Consider the following 14,130-nt stretch of genomic DNA (forward strand, 5'->3'; position numbering starts at 1 on the left):
AGAATGAGAAAGCTCTCTGTGTACTGCCATGAAATCAAATCCAAAATGCATTGTTAAATGAAAAGAGCAAAGAGTGGAACCATGAGTTGGGCATGCTGTTTGTGTAGAAAGGAGAGAGACACATAAATTATTAGAGCAGTGCCCTGCACATAGCAGATCTTCAATCATTTTGTGGAACTGAGTGCATGAAAATAACGGTCGTGGTGGGGCTCACAGTTCACACTGACCTATCCACTACCCATGCTGCCTTTCGTTACCCCAGACCAGCTCATGTGGGCGGGAGTGCTCAGGGCTATTCAGTGAAGCAGCTGGGGTGAGCTAGTGTGTGACCCCTCCCAGGGGATGGGCTCTGACCAGGAGCTGCAGAACATCCTAGGTTCCTGGATGTGGAGGGAGGTGTTGGCACTTGTCTCTTGTCCCCCTGCGTCCTGCACACTCTCCTACCTGGTTTCACTGAGTAGTGTTGCCTGAGATGCTACTCAGTGGCTTGTATTTTTCTAGGTTGGTGAAGCCATAAGCCAGTTTCCTGGCCCAGGCCCTCCTGGGATGGTGGTCAGTCTTCCTCCTCCTTTCCCTTAACCACTTACCAATTCTCAGCCCTTGACCCAGACCCACTGGGCCCCCCATCTGCACAGTGTTACAGTGCGGTCCTTTTCTCTTTGCTCCCATGGTCTGTGTTTCCCACAGGCCAGGAGGAAGTCCTGTGGACCTCTGCCCACGACCCTTTGAGAGCCTCTGGCTTTCTTCAGAGCCACAGGACTAGAACGGCTATTGTGTGGAGTGCTTATTAAGTCCTGGGCACTGTAATGAGTGCTTTCATTCATTATCTCAGGTGTTCATTCAAAAATACGTATTTAATGCTTACTAAGTGACAGGCACTCCTTTGGATCTGGAGTACAGCAGTGACAAAGGCACCCCCACGGAACTAAGACCCTAGTAGGAGAGATGGACAACAAACAAAAATCGCCTATTTTCAGATAGTGGTCAGTACTGTGAAGGAAAATAAAGCCAGTTAAGGGCACAGGGGGTAATGGGGATACAATTTTAGATATGGGGCTCAGGAAAGATCTCACTGGAGAAGGGGCCTGAATGAAGGAGTGAGCCTGGAGAACATCAGTGGGAAAAGCATTTCAGGCAGAGGGAACAGCAAGTACGAAGGCCTCAGGTGGGAAGGCAGTAAGTAAGAGGAAGAATGGAGGAAAGAAGGTCAGAAAGGCAACCCGGGTCACATAGGAGGGGTGCTGTAAGTGATGGGAAGAGCTTTGGATATAGTCTATGGCGCCACTAGTGGGAGTTGAGCTTAAGAAGTTGGCATGATTTTAGATGAAGGAGTTGAGGCTGAGAGAGGTCAAGTAACTTGTCCAAGGTCACACAGCAAATAAGGGGCAGACAACAGGTTTGTACAAAATGACTCCCACAGGATGTTGTTGGGATGCAGGGTGCTTGCCCTCTTCCAGGAACTACAATGCTAGCATCCCAAAGGCTGGCCAAGGGAGGAGAGTGTGACCATGCTTCCACATGTCACTCTAACACACTGGTGCATGCCATGGGCACAGCCAAATGCCATGGGCATGCCTGGGCTGGTTGGGGGCCCCTGGAGAGTGGGCAGGGTGGCAATGGCCAGGCCATGCCAGCTGGGCCCAAGGAAGTGCTGACATGGCACAATGTCCCTGCTCCACACCCCGCCCACTGTTGATTAATCAGTGGGATCACTCAACTGAAAAATTAACTAAAACCCACAGACATCCCTCAAACCCACAGAAGGTCGCCAGCACTAAGGCTGCTGGGCACTGTTGCCTCACCCCCACCCTGGGGGCTGGCTCCGGCCTCTCCCAATGCACACTTATGCCCTCGATCTCAGGAGCCCAGGGCCTTTCTGGCGCCTTCACTGTGTCTGCCTTTCTTGACTTCCCTCAATTGGCAAATCTCCTCTCAGGCCCAACAGCTCATGCCCGCCTGTTCTTCCTGGGATTTATTTATCAAATTTTAACTTAGCTCTTAGGATGTGCAATGTCTGGCTGGGGCCAAAGGGGGCCACAACATGAACGATACAAGGCTTTGCCTTCAAGGAGCTTAGAGTCCAGGCAGGGGATTGGGAGAGGGGACTCAGATACCCAGAGAAACGCAAGGCCGTGTTGAGGATAGAGTGTGAATTTCACGAGGGCAGGATTTTTGTGTTTTATTCACTGAAGCATCCTCAGTCCCTAGAATAGTAGGTGCTCAGTAAGTATTTGTCCAATGGATGAATGCATTAATAAATGAGTAGGGTTGTTGTGGGGCTGAGCATGAAACTAGCATGATTCTGAGGTAGTGACTTTCCACCTTGGTGTATGCGGGAATCGCCTGGAGGTCTTTAACATCTGGTGACTGGGTCCCCCTCCTAGAGGTTCTGATGGGATTGACTGGAGTGCAGCTTAGCTGGGAGTGTTGAAAGCTCCCCAGGTGACCCTAATGTGCAGCCTGGCCAGGGAACCAGGGCTCTGGGATTCACAACGCAACACTCTAAGAGCGTGGGAGGGGCTGCTGCTTCAGAGACACCTGGTGGCTGCCACTGCAGGTGCTCTGTGCTTGGTGAATAGGGGATGGTCTGTCCCCTTCCTCTGGCATCTGCCTGCTGAGCCCACACTTCCACAGTTCTCCTCGCTCCAGCTTCCAGGAGACTTCCTGGGGACTCAACCCTTCTAAAGGCATCCCTTGATGCTGCTCCCTTTCTGACTTGTCCCACATTAAAGAGTTGATCAGCCCATCAATTAATTGTGTCCTAATCCAATCTTGGCTTGGCTGGAGAGAGGGCAGTAAATCCAGCTGCATAATCATGCCCTGATATTTGTGTAGGGATAATTACCATCTCTCAGGCCTCACTTGGTGGCAAGATGAGATGAAAACCCATAAAACACCACTCAGGGCTGTGGCTCATTGTTTCTTGGCTACACAAGTCTGGCTGCCAGCCAGACAGCACTGCTTGCCCCTGCCCCTGGCATAAGCCCCAACCTCTTCCCCTCCTGTTTATGCAACTGCAGGACTCAACATCAGGGGCAGTCTAGGGGCTGGATCCTGGCTTGGGCTCAACAACCAGTAATGGTAATGTCGTGGCTCAGGGGAAAGCTAGTGTATATGTGTCAGGGTGGGGAGTGGAGCACAAGGAAGGTGGTCCTCATAGCCAGGCAGTCACCGGCCTCCAGGAGGTTGGGAGGTCCAGGATGATGACTGCTCAAGTCTGAACCATAGGGCTTCATCCAAAGCTGACCCGAAAGAGGGCTGCCTTCTGGAGGAGCCCACTGCACATTCAACCTAGCCCCACAGGGACACAGGCCCCTACATCCCTCACAGTGTCCCTCACCTAGGGACACTGTGACCCTAGGTGAGGGACACTGTGACCTGGGACTTCTGCAGAGATGTTACAGCCCCACAGTCCTGGGCTGAGATCCTGAGAGCTGAGCCTGAGAAAATGCAAGCATCGCGGTGAGGGGATTGGGGGGGGCGCGGCGGGCGCGGCTGGCGGGGCTGGCAGGGTGGGGAAACCACCTTGATCTGCTGCCATAAGAGCACAGCCCCCAAATCATGAGACACTGAGCAACCACTGCAAGCTAGGCTCTCCAAGAGGCAGTGAGGACACAGGGTTGAGAAAAGCTGTAGAGCATCTTGATTAAGAGGATGGATCTGGAGTCAGACACCTGGGTTTGAATCCTGGGACTTACAAGCTGCATGGCCTTGGGCAAGTCAGGTAACCTCTTTGTGCCTCAGTTTCCTCAATTGTACAGTGGCATTTACCAGTACCTACTAATCGAGGTGTGTGAGGCCTAAATGAGATAATTAATGTAAATGCTTAGATCAGGGTCTGACACACAATAGGTGCTACTTAAGTATTAACTGTTATTATTGTCACTGTCATTTAGCCTTCTGGGCATCAATTTCCATCATCCATTCCTTAGCGTGCAGGACCTTGTTACTCAAAGTGTGGTCCCTGACCCAGAGGCATCATCATCATAGCCCGGGAGTGGGTCAGAAGTGCAGGGTCTTGGCCCCACCCAGACCTGCCAAGTCAGTCTGCATTTGCACAAGACCTCTAGGGGATTCGGATGCACACTTCAGTTCGGGAAGCTCCTGCAAGAAAAGGCTCCACGAACTCAAGGTCTGTCTTCCTCACGGTTGTGTCCTCAGCACCTCTAGGTTGGCATAGTGTAGGTGCTTAGCAAGAATTTGGGGAGTGAACAAGTGAGCTCAGCTGAGAGTAGTGTGGGGCTCTTGAAGGATTTCAGAACATTTTAGAAAGGTCCTCTACAGCTAGCATGGAGGCTGATTCTAGGGGCATCTTCTGATCATGGCATAACCCAGGTGAGAGTGATGCATGCTTGAGCCAGGGCAGGGCAGTGGGGCTGGAGAGGAGGGGAGGGGTCAGGAGGGCTCACATTAGGAGGCAGTGGTAGGGACACACAGTCTGAGGGAGAGCTTCGGTCTCTGCTCACCCTGTCCATCTCCAGGCTCGGGGTTCAGGAGATGAGACCTACAGGCTCACACGCAAGAGAAGAAGAAGTCATTCTGGGACCCAGGGAGGTCCTGCGGCAGCAGGGGGCAGTGCCTAGGGGGACGATGACAGTTGCCTGAGGAAGGGCCAGGGTTCCCACGGCCCTCCCCAAGTTGGTGCTGGGAGGGAGAAGATAGGAAGCAGGAAGAGGCCTGAGCCCCAGCCCTTACCCGAGAAGGCGTTATTGGTGTTGAGGAAGTAGATCTCCTCCCGGCCATCTCCATCGATGTCGCAGGCTGTGACCCCGATGGCGTTCCCCTGCCGGTCCCGCAGTGCGTAGTAGGGTGAGCTGCGCTCATCGACCGCGATGTTCACCAGCCGCTTCTGGGCCCGGTCATACTTCAGAACCAGGTTGGGGCCATTGTACCTGGAAGAGGAATGGGGAGGGGATGCTGGGGAGGAGCTGCTGGGCCCACCCAGTCCCATCCAATCAGAGCAATGGGCTGGGAGTCCTCCTGGACACGCCATGGGGCAAGTCAGACCCAGAGTGTTCCCGGGGAACCCGGCCAGCCTTGCCTCACGGACCCCTGAGTGTTGGATGAGTGTCCCTGAATCAGATTTGGGCCCGGGCACAGTGAGAGTCAGCAGGGGCCAGGTGGGACACCATATAAACAGCAGGGTGGCAGAGGGGAGTGGGAGCCATGGACAACCCCTTCCCACAGGCTTCACTGAAGAAAACAAAGAACTTCCTGACGCTCATCTTGCCCATTTCAATGCAAAAGGCACTTTCACATTTATGATCTCTTTAATTTAAATTTAACAATCAAGAGAGGTAGGCATGTATTAGTAACCCATTTTATGGATGAGGCAACTGATGAGGTTTATCAGGGAAACTGAAGCTCAGAGAGGCTGAATGCCCTTTCAAAGGTAACACAGCCCAGGAAGTGTCAGGTGCTGGGAGTTGAACCAAGGCCCTTTCTACTATCCCGAGTCCTGAGTCCCTGTGTGAATGAGCCCTGGAGGAGCAGGAGGCTTTGTTGTTGAGGTTTGAACAATTCTCCCGACAAAGTCCCTGCATTTAAACAAAAGGATGAAATTCGCATCTCAGATGGGAGAACATGAACACGTCTAAAGTTATTAGACAGACCTGCTGGATCTTTTTCTAAGAAATCAAGACAAAAGGTTAAAAGGCATCACTACTTATCTCTCCTCTGTCTCACTCTCCTGCACTTGCAACTCCCTCCTCGCTGCACTGAAGCCCCAGGCACTTTCTTGCCTCAGGGACTTTGCACTTGCTGTTCTCTGCCCAGAATGCTGTTCCTCCAGACAGCCACACCGCTGGCTCCCTCCTTCATCTCCTTTAAACCTTTGCTCCCCTGTTCCTTCTCGTGAGGCCTTGCCTGCCCATGCTCCCCAAATTAGCACCCCCGCCACTGCACCACCACCCTGTTCTCTGTCTCTCACTAATGCTCTCTTCCCACAGCTCTGACCAACAGCTGACAATTCCATATTCTCATTTACCTCTTCCTTCTCTGTCTGGTCCCACTAGAATGTCAGCCTCATGAAGGCAGAACTTCTTGTCTGTTTTGTTCCCCAGTGCCTAGAACCATGCCTAGCATACAATAGGTGCTCAATAAATATTTGTTGGCTGATTGAATGAATGAAAGTTCAGAGCTCCTGTCTGAATCATAAAAGCTCAGGTGTCCCATGGTCTATTTCTTCGCATCACCCTCCCATATGGAGAAAACAAGGGTCCTGCAGGAAGTCGGTGTGCCCAAGGTCACACCCCAGGCAGCACAGAAATGAATGTCTGAGGCCTCTTCCTGCCCACTGGGAGCACCAGGTTGCCGGGTTCTCCCAAAGAATGGAACAGACCCCATCCAAGGGGTCCCCCATCTCTTCCTATGTTTTAGCCTGAATGTGCACATCCTGAGGGAAATGCAAATACTGCCTCCGGAGTGTCCCCAGCTGGGAACATCCAGGGAGGGCAGGAAGAGCTCTCCAAGGTCTTTGAGAGAAATCACGTCTTTCTTTCCTAAAACAAATCCAGTCTGGCCCGCTGCATCATCTCAAGATGCAGAAGCCAGTGAGGTTTGGGGGATGCTAGGCAGCTGGCTGGGCACCTTCTGGCACCCATAGGATGTGAAAGGAGAGACGGAGCTCCCTGGGGGCTGAGTCAGTGCCCGGTGATGGAAGGTCACACCTTAGATACCTTGATGAAGAGTGTCTGAGGGCTGCATGTCCAGGGAGTGGCATGACCTGTGGAGACATGTCTAGGCAGGGGAGACAGGCACTTGGGTTCCAGCACTGTCAGCAGCTGGCACCAGTGCTCGGGGACAGGAAGTGCCAATGAGGGCTGAACATGAGTCTTGCAAGCCTTGGGGTCTTCTGTTTTTCCATCACTACTGCACCTTGTAAGATGGCTGTATTTGTGGAGTGCTTGGCCTTGTTAAAAGCACCCCCACATGCACAGTCTCACTTGAGCCCCACGCCATCTCAGAAGGAAGGTAGGCAAAGCATTTTTCCAGAAAAGGAAACTGAAGCGAGGTCCAAGGTTACACAACTTGTTAGTGGCAGCGCTGGGCCTCTGTGTCTTTAGGGTCCAAACCCCATGTTCTTTCCGTGCTGCCTATGATGCCAGCACTCTTAGGCCTGTTCATTTCTCCCCCTGGCTGCCTCCCACAAAGTAGTGCCCCTGAGAAATGCCTGAGAACTTCACGGAGATGCAGATGGCGAAGATTATGATAGTCTTACATTTCAATAGCACTTTACACTTTACAAAGCACTTTCTTATCCTTGGGCTCATTTGCCAGAGATGTGGTTGGTGGCCTTGGGCTGGTCAGTTCTCTCTAGGCTCTGCATTTCTCTTCTGTGAAATGCAAGAGTTGGACAAAATCTGAGGGTCATGAAATGTGTGGCAAAAGGCAGCCCTGGGGGCCCTCTGCTCCATTCAACTAGAGCATCTCTATGTTTTATGCATCACGTTCCGCAGTATGTTGTTGGAACAAGGAATTCCAGAGCCAGAGTTTAAAAGCCCTTGGACTCTGTGGGTCTGTGAGTCTCACTAACCTTATGAGATGATCAGAGCAGGTGCTCCCTGCCCCAGGCTGTGGCTGAGAAGCCACCATGTAAGCCCAGCTCTGACACGCTTCCTCTGCACTCCTGCCCGTTGGGTCTCCTAGAATGTCTTCACCACCCCCTGAAGCCAGCTCCCAGTGAGAGTGAGGGATCATGGCCTCCTCACATATTGGAGTCCAGTCCTTCTGCCCTGAATCTGGAGTAGCTGGGGTACACACAAGGTCCCTGCACCATGGCAGTAACCTCGGAAAGGCAGTTGGCCCTGGCTCTCTTCTTTAAAGAGTTTTAAGGTGCCAGTTCCAGGGGTAAGGTTGCTAGGCTGGGTCAAATTCTTCGATCTGTTACTGAGTGAGCGCACACCACAAAGGCTTCCCTGAACCGACATGGTAGCTTGGGATGCATCCTGACACTCTGGCCCTCATCTCCCCCAGTCCCCACTGCCTCCCAGGACTACAGATACAAAGCCAGACCAACAGCTCCTAGGTTGGGTTCTTGGCACCCCATGGTGCAAGGCCAGGGCAGTGCCTGGAGTTGCCACTTCCTCCTTTCACCCAGGCTGCTCTCTGCTGAGTTTGCTGGACCAACACTCAGAGCCTCTCACAATCCCCCAAGAAAACCAGGAGAACCAGTCTTCTTCCCTCCCCGCTTCTTCTTGAGGCTGACGTTTCTGTTTGCTTCCTCACCATCCCCTGAGTGTGCTCTGCCCTTTCCAGCTCCTGTGGTTTTGCTCAGCTGCAGCGGTCCCCTCCCACGGGGAATGCTCTCTCCACCTTCTCAGCCTCCCACAACGCCTGCCCCGACTGCCCCTGCTGGATGTGACCTTCTCTTCTCTGGAAACCCACAGCATTTTGCACCTCGCTTATTCCTGTGAGGCCAGAATTGTTTGTGTTCCAACATCACTTTCCTCATTAAAACATGTGCTTCTTGAGCTTAGGAAGCATGTGGAGTGGATGCATCTCTGCATTTGCTGTGCCTGGAGCAATGCTTGGCACAGAGCAGGTGTTCAACAAATGTCTGTTTGATGCAAGAATGAGTGAATCAGTGGATAAATGAACGAATAAATACAAATAATCATGGGTAGCATTACCAGAGCAGCCACTGCGTGCCTAGAATTATGCTAAGTGCTTTGTACCCATTGTCTCATTCTGTCCTCACAATGATCCTAGGACATGGGTCTTATTAACACCCCATTTCACAGGTGTGGAGACTGAGGTTCAGAGGTTAGATGACTTGCCCACTGTCACTCTGCTGGCAGTCTCCACGCTGACAAGCCTGGGAAGCTGGGTGTGAGCTACATGGGCTTACACGCTTTCTCTCTCTGACACCTGTCAGACTTCTGAGCACTTCTAGAAATTCTGGAGGCTTCAAAGCCCAGTTAAATGGAGCCAAGAAGTGGGGCAAGGTCCCATGTTTTGAAGCAGCTGTGGCTTCCTAAAGGATGGGCCAGCAGGCAGAGGTGACGGGCTCAGTGGCAACTGTAAAATCTGCTTGAGAGACGCCATCAAGGGCATGACCAACCTGTGCTGTGAGAGCCATCCCATTTTGGTGCCAGTTCATTGGGACAGCACCACTGTGGGGAGGGCAGGGGCCTGGGGTTTGCTGAGAGCAGCCTGGGGGTGGAGTCCTGGCCCTGCCACCTCATGGTCTGACCCCAAGCTTGTCCCTCGGTTCCTCTAAGCTTTGGCTTCTGCATCTGGAACAGGGGGCTGCTGCATACCTCACAGGATGGCTGTGAGGACGAGGTGCCAGAGTGTGTGTGACAACACTTGGTAAACTGTGAAGAGTTACACAATCAGAAGTTCTTATCATTATTTAGAAAAACAACAAACCCAGGGCACAATCTCTCACTCTCTGGTGATCGTGTTGATATTTCCAAACACACTCCAGCATTTCTTGTCCCCAAACATCCTGCCCTCGGTAGCTCATCCTCTGCAGGTATATTTCCTTATTCCCATGTAAAACCAAACTTCTCTCTCCACTTTCCCGCTGCCTATTTGCCCCACCCCCATCCACCTTCCTACCCCAATTCTGCCACAGCTTTTCCTGCTACCGTCATTGGTGGCTTTTATGAGGCCATATCTCAGGGTACCCTTTTCTGTCCTCATCCCCCTCGGCCTCTCAGCTGTATTTGGCACAGTTGCTGCTCTCTCTCTTCCTTTTCTCCACAGCTGTCCTCTGAAAGCACTCTCCGCTCTAGGCCAAGGAGGCCACCTTCCTCTGGTTTCCTGTGCTCTCTCTGGCTTCCTCTCCTTTCCCCACCGTAATTCCTTCTTCCTCTGCCTTCCCTTTTAATGTTGGAGTCCCCAGTCCTGGGCATTCTCTTCTTTCTCTCCCCTTTCACTAGGGGATAATGTTCATTACCCTGATTGACGATTCCAAATTTATACCTCCAACCCAAATCCCCAGTCCCAGGTCAGATGCCTTTCTCTGGCTGGCTAACTGACATCACCCCTTGGACGTCCACTGCCACCTCCAATAGAACATGTTCAAAGTGGAGCTACTGACCACTCCACCCCTCCCTCCCACAAAGGAGCACCCAAGTACTAAGGTCAGGAACCTGCGTCAGCCTTGGCTCTCCCTCCCCTTTGTCTTCGCCTCTCATTAATCGGCCCATCCTGTTGTTTCTACCTCCAAAAATGTTTCACAAATCTTTTCTCTTCTTTCCTCCTCCACTGCCACCATCTCTGGGCAGACACCCTTCTCTGTTGCCTCACTTGACCGTCCCGTAATTTAATTCCCCCACACTGTAGCCAGAGTCATCTTTTTTACTGCAGAAATCAGATCATAGCTAAAACCCTTTGGTGGCTTCCCATTGCTTGGGAATGAAACCCAGACCTGTGATCACTCCTGGCCTTGGAGCCCGCATGGTCTGCTCCCCTACCTCACTGGCCTCCTTCTGCCACAGGGTCTCCTTTCAGCTCCTTGAATTCTGGCAGGTGCTTCCCAACCCAGCACTCTCTTGCAGAATTGCTCCCACCACCCAGAACACTCTCCAACCATTCCCCACCTGTTTGGTCCTACAGTGAGCTCCTTCTCATCCCTTGACATCCTCTTCAGAGGCTCCTCAGAGAGATCTCCCTCATTGGTATTCTCATCACTGTCTTTAGCACCTATTCCTGTTTCTTCACTTATTTTTTGCCTGTCTCTTCCAGTAAACTGTAAGCTTCCTGAGGTCAGAGACTGTGTCTGGTTTGTTCACTCCTGTCTCCCCATCATCCAGCCCATAGTGAGCTCTCAATAAACCGCTGCAGAGTGAATGGAAGAGACGAAGCCCGTGGAAGGTACAAAGAGCTGAACAAAAGGTTGACTGGGCCACCAATCCCTTGTTTGTTCTTGCACTCTACACTTTCATCAATTCCCAAAATATTAATATATGTACAAACATAGTCATGAAAAAGAACTTTCAGCACCAAGAATTGGTGTCCTGGGTGAGGAGGAGAGAAAACAACAAATGCTATAGTTATGGAGGATCGACTTCTTTTCTGCTTAGAATCTCTGACCTACGTGAAAAAAATCGCTTAGGGAGTCACATAAGGGGAAGCCAGATAGAAGGATGTGAGCACCTATTATATACCAGAAACTGTGCTAAGTAATTTACATATGACATTTCATTTTATATAAATAGAAACATTTTTTAGATTTGAAAGATACAGAAAATATGCTATTTGAAAATTAAGAACAGAGAAATTGTTTTCATTAAAATTTTTTTTTCCATTAAGAAGTGAAAAAAAAAATGGCTGGGTATGGTAGCTCATGCCTGTAATCCCAGCACTTCAGGAGGCCGAGGTGGGAGGATCCCTTGAGCCCAGGTGGTTGAGACCAGCCTGGGCAACATAGTGACACCTGTCTCTACAAAAAAATAAAATAAAAAATTTAGCCGGGTGTGGTGGTGCATTCCTGTAGTTCCAGTTACTCAGGAGGCTGAGGTGGGAAGACTGCTTGAGCACAGGAGGTCGAGACTGTGGTGAGCTGTGATCATGCCACTGCACTCCAGCCTGGGCAACAGAGCAAGACCCTGTCTTCAAAAAAAAAAAAAAAAAAAAAAAAAAAAGTGAAAAGAATATATCTATTCAGTAGTATAGTCAAGATAGAGAGTCAGGGCAGAAAGAAGAGACAGATGTATGAATACACAAAGAGCGCAAGACTGAGACCAGAGATACATGGAATATACAAAAATGGAAATGAGGAAATATACAAAAAGGGAAGATGAAGCCAATAAGCAGAGAGAAAATGATATCAGAGCATACCTAAAACCTTTTAAGTAAACATAGATACAGAGGTAAAGACACCTACCCATACAAAGGGAGCCACATGAAAAAGGGCATCTGCAGATCTACAAAGACAAATGGAGAGACCCCTAGAAAGTCTCAAAGTCATGGACACATCAACAGGACTCTGAGATATGATCACAGAGAAATAATTCCATCTTGTGGCCACTTGGGGCATTTCCTCTAAACATTTTTAAAAATGTGTTGCATTTTCACAACTATGGGCACAAAGGAGTATTTTATTGTTGGTCACTTTGATACTCTCATTTTATAGATACACAAAGTTTCTGAGAAAAGTGACTTCTAAAGTCAAACACCTGGTCATTAGATAAAATAAATGGAAAGACAAACTTATCCCTTAGTCTAAAGCAGGGATCAGCAAACTATGGCCTGTGGGCCAAATCTGGCCTGCTCCCATTTTTGTAAATATGGTTTTATTGGAACGCAGACATACTTATTCACTTATGTATTATCTATGGCTGCTTTTGCTAAATATTGAAGTTGATTAATTGCAATAGAGACTGTATGGCCAAAAGCTGAAAATATTTTCCATTTGGCGCTTTACTGAAAAAGATTGCCAATCCCTGGTCTCCAGGATTGTCAGCCTTATATTATGAGTATATTACAAGTTTTAAATGATAATTATCATAACAACAAAAAATTAGAGTAAGGTTTAGTAAAAATGAATTTGGGTTCAGTACTCGGGAATACATAGTTTCCTGAAGGAAGTATTTCAGGGAGAGTGAAGGTTAAATGTATGAAAGATTTTAGGTCTTAGGATGGCGACTGTAAGGCAAGATAACCTTTGGGGGCAAAAGAAACTGAGAAGAGCTGCTTAAGGGCCAGGCGCAGTGCCTCACACCTGTACTTCCAGCACTTTGGGAAGCCGAGGTGGGTGGATCACCTGAGGTCAGGAATTCAAGACCAGCCTGGCCAACATGGTGAAACCCCATTTCTACTAAAAAAATTACAAAAATTAGCTGGGCGAGGTGGTGCACACCCTGTAATCCCAGCTACTTGGGAGGCTGAGGCAGAAGAATTGCATGAACTGGGGAGGCAGACGTTGCAGTAAGCCAAGATCGCCCCATTGCTCTCCAGCCTGGGCAACAAGAGTGAAACTCCATCTCAAAAAAAAAAAAAATGATAAAAGAGTTGCTTAAGATGACAATAGTGTTCTCTAAACAGGGATTTAATCCAAGGCTAAGAAATGAGCAAAAGTATTTGTGCTGTAAGTGAGGGGGTAAAAAGGACATGGTGGATGGTCTCTAAAAATGGCCACCATCATTTCCTTTCTTCTCTGTATGCCTGTGTTACTCCACTCATGAAGATGTGGAGTCTATTTCTCCTCCCCTTGAATTTGGGCTGGCTTTGTGATTTGCCTTGATTGCAGAAGATGGTGGAAGTGATGTTGGAGCAGTTCTGAGCCTAACCTGTAAGGGGCCTAGCAGCTTCCACTTAGTCTCTGGAGGAAGCCAGTTACCATATACAAAATTTGGCTACCTTAAGACCACCATGCTCTGAAATCAAAGCTAGCCCTATGGAAAGGCCATGTGAAAGAGCACCAAGGCATCTGATATGTGAGCAAGAACTTCTCAAACCTTCCAGCCTAGCTCACTGACAGCTGAATGCAGCTAAGTGAGTGACACCAGCTGATGTCACATGGAGCAGAAGAACCATCCAGATGAGCCCTTTCCAAATTCCTGATTGGCAGAATAGTAAAAAATAATAAATTGTTTTTAAGCCCCTAAGTTTTTGGAAAAGAAAGTAGATAATGATGACCTATCATCTCAGACCTAAGGAGAGGAAAAATTTATCTCTGGCAAGTAGGAAAAAGGATTATTCATAAATCAGTGGAATTCTCTAGGATGGCTATTTGAATTCACAGTAGACAGGTCTCCCCAAGGGAGGCCTGGACTAGTTGTGTTGGTACTTGGATCTCAGGATATGGGAAGGTCTGTGCAGAGCCCGAGGGTGGAAGGGTAATAAGAATACAGGGATCCCAGAAACTCCTGTTTTTCTACTCCTCCTTCTCTTTCTTCTTTCCTTTCTAACCATATCTAAATGTTTCCCATTTTGAATGCACACTCTTGAGAATACATCATTTCTTTGGAAATGTGTGTAATGCTCTTTTTTTGTTCCTTTTTACACATTTTATTCTTTGAAAGCCATTTAAGTTAAATAGGACCAGAAAACATATGGGAAGACATTCAAACAGGAGATTCACAGAATGTATCCTGGAATAGGATATATCCAGGGGCCATATATTAGTTTACAGGAATGGAGACTTTGGTAATGGGAAGGTTCTGGGCATGATGAAAA

The 14,130-nt window shown here is 49.3% G+C and overlaps 1 protein-coding gene across 6 annotated transcripts in view; it reads right to left on the reverse strand.

Annotated features, from left to right (window-relative positions):
- Positions 1 to 14,130, reverse strand: part of CRTAC1 (cartilage acidic protein 1) — a 168,214-nt gene that overhangs the window by 70,122 nt on the left and 83,962 nt on the right. For all 6 annotated transcript variants that reach the window (XM_024254100.3, XM_054522754.2, XM_054522752.2 and 3 more), the window contains exon 3: positions 4,696 to 4,892. In XM_024254100.3, coding sequence (XP_024109868.1) covers positions 4,696 to 4,892 — 197 coding nt within the window. The remainder of the gene's footprint in view (positions 1 to 4,695; positions 4,893 to 14,130) is intronic.

Source organism: Pongo abelii, chromosome 8 (assembly GCF_028885655.2).
Source record: "Pongo abelii isolate AG06213 chromosome 8, NHGRI_mPonAbe1-v2.0_pri, whole genome shotgun sequence".
NCBI classification, from domain to species: domain Eukaryota; kingdom Metazoa; phylum Chordata; class Mammalia; order Primates; family Hominidae; genus Pongo; species Pongo abelii.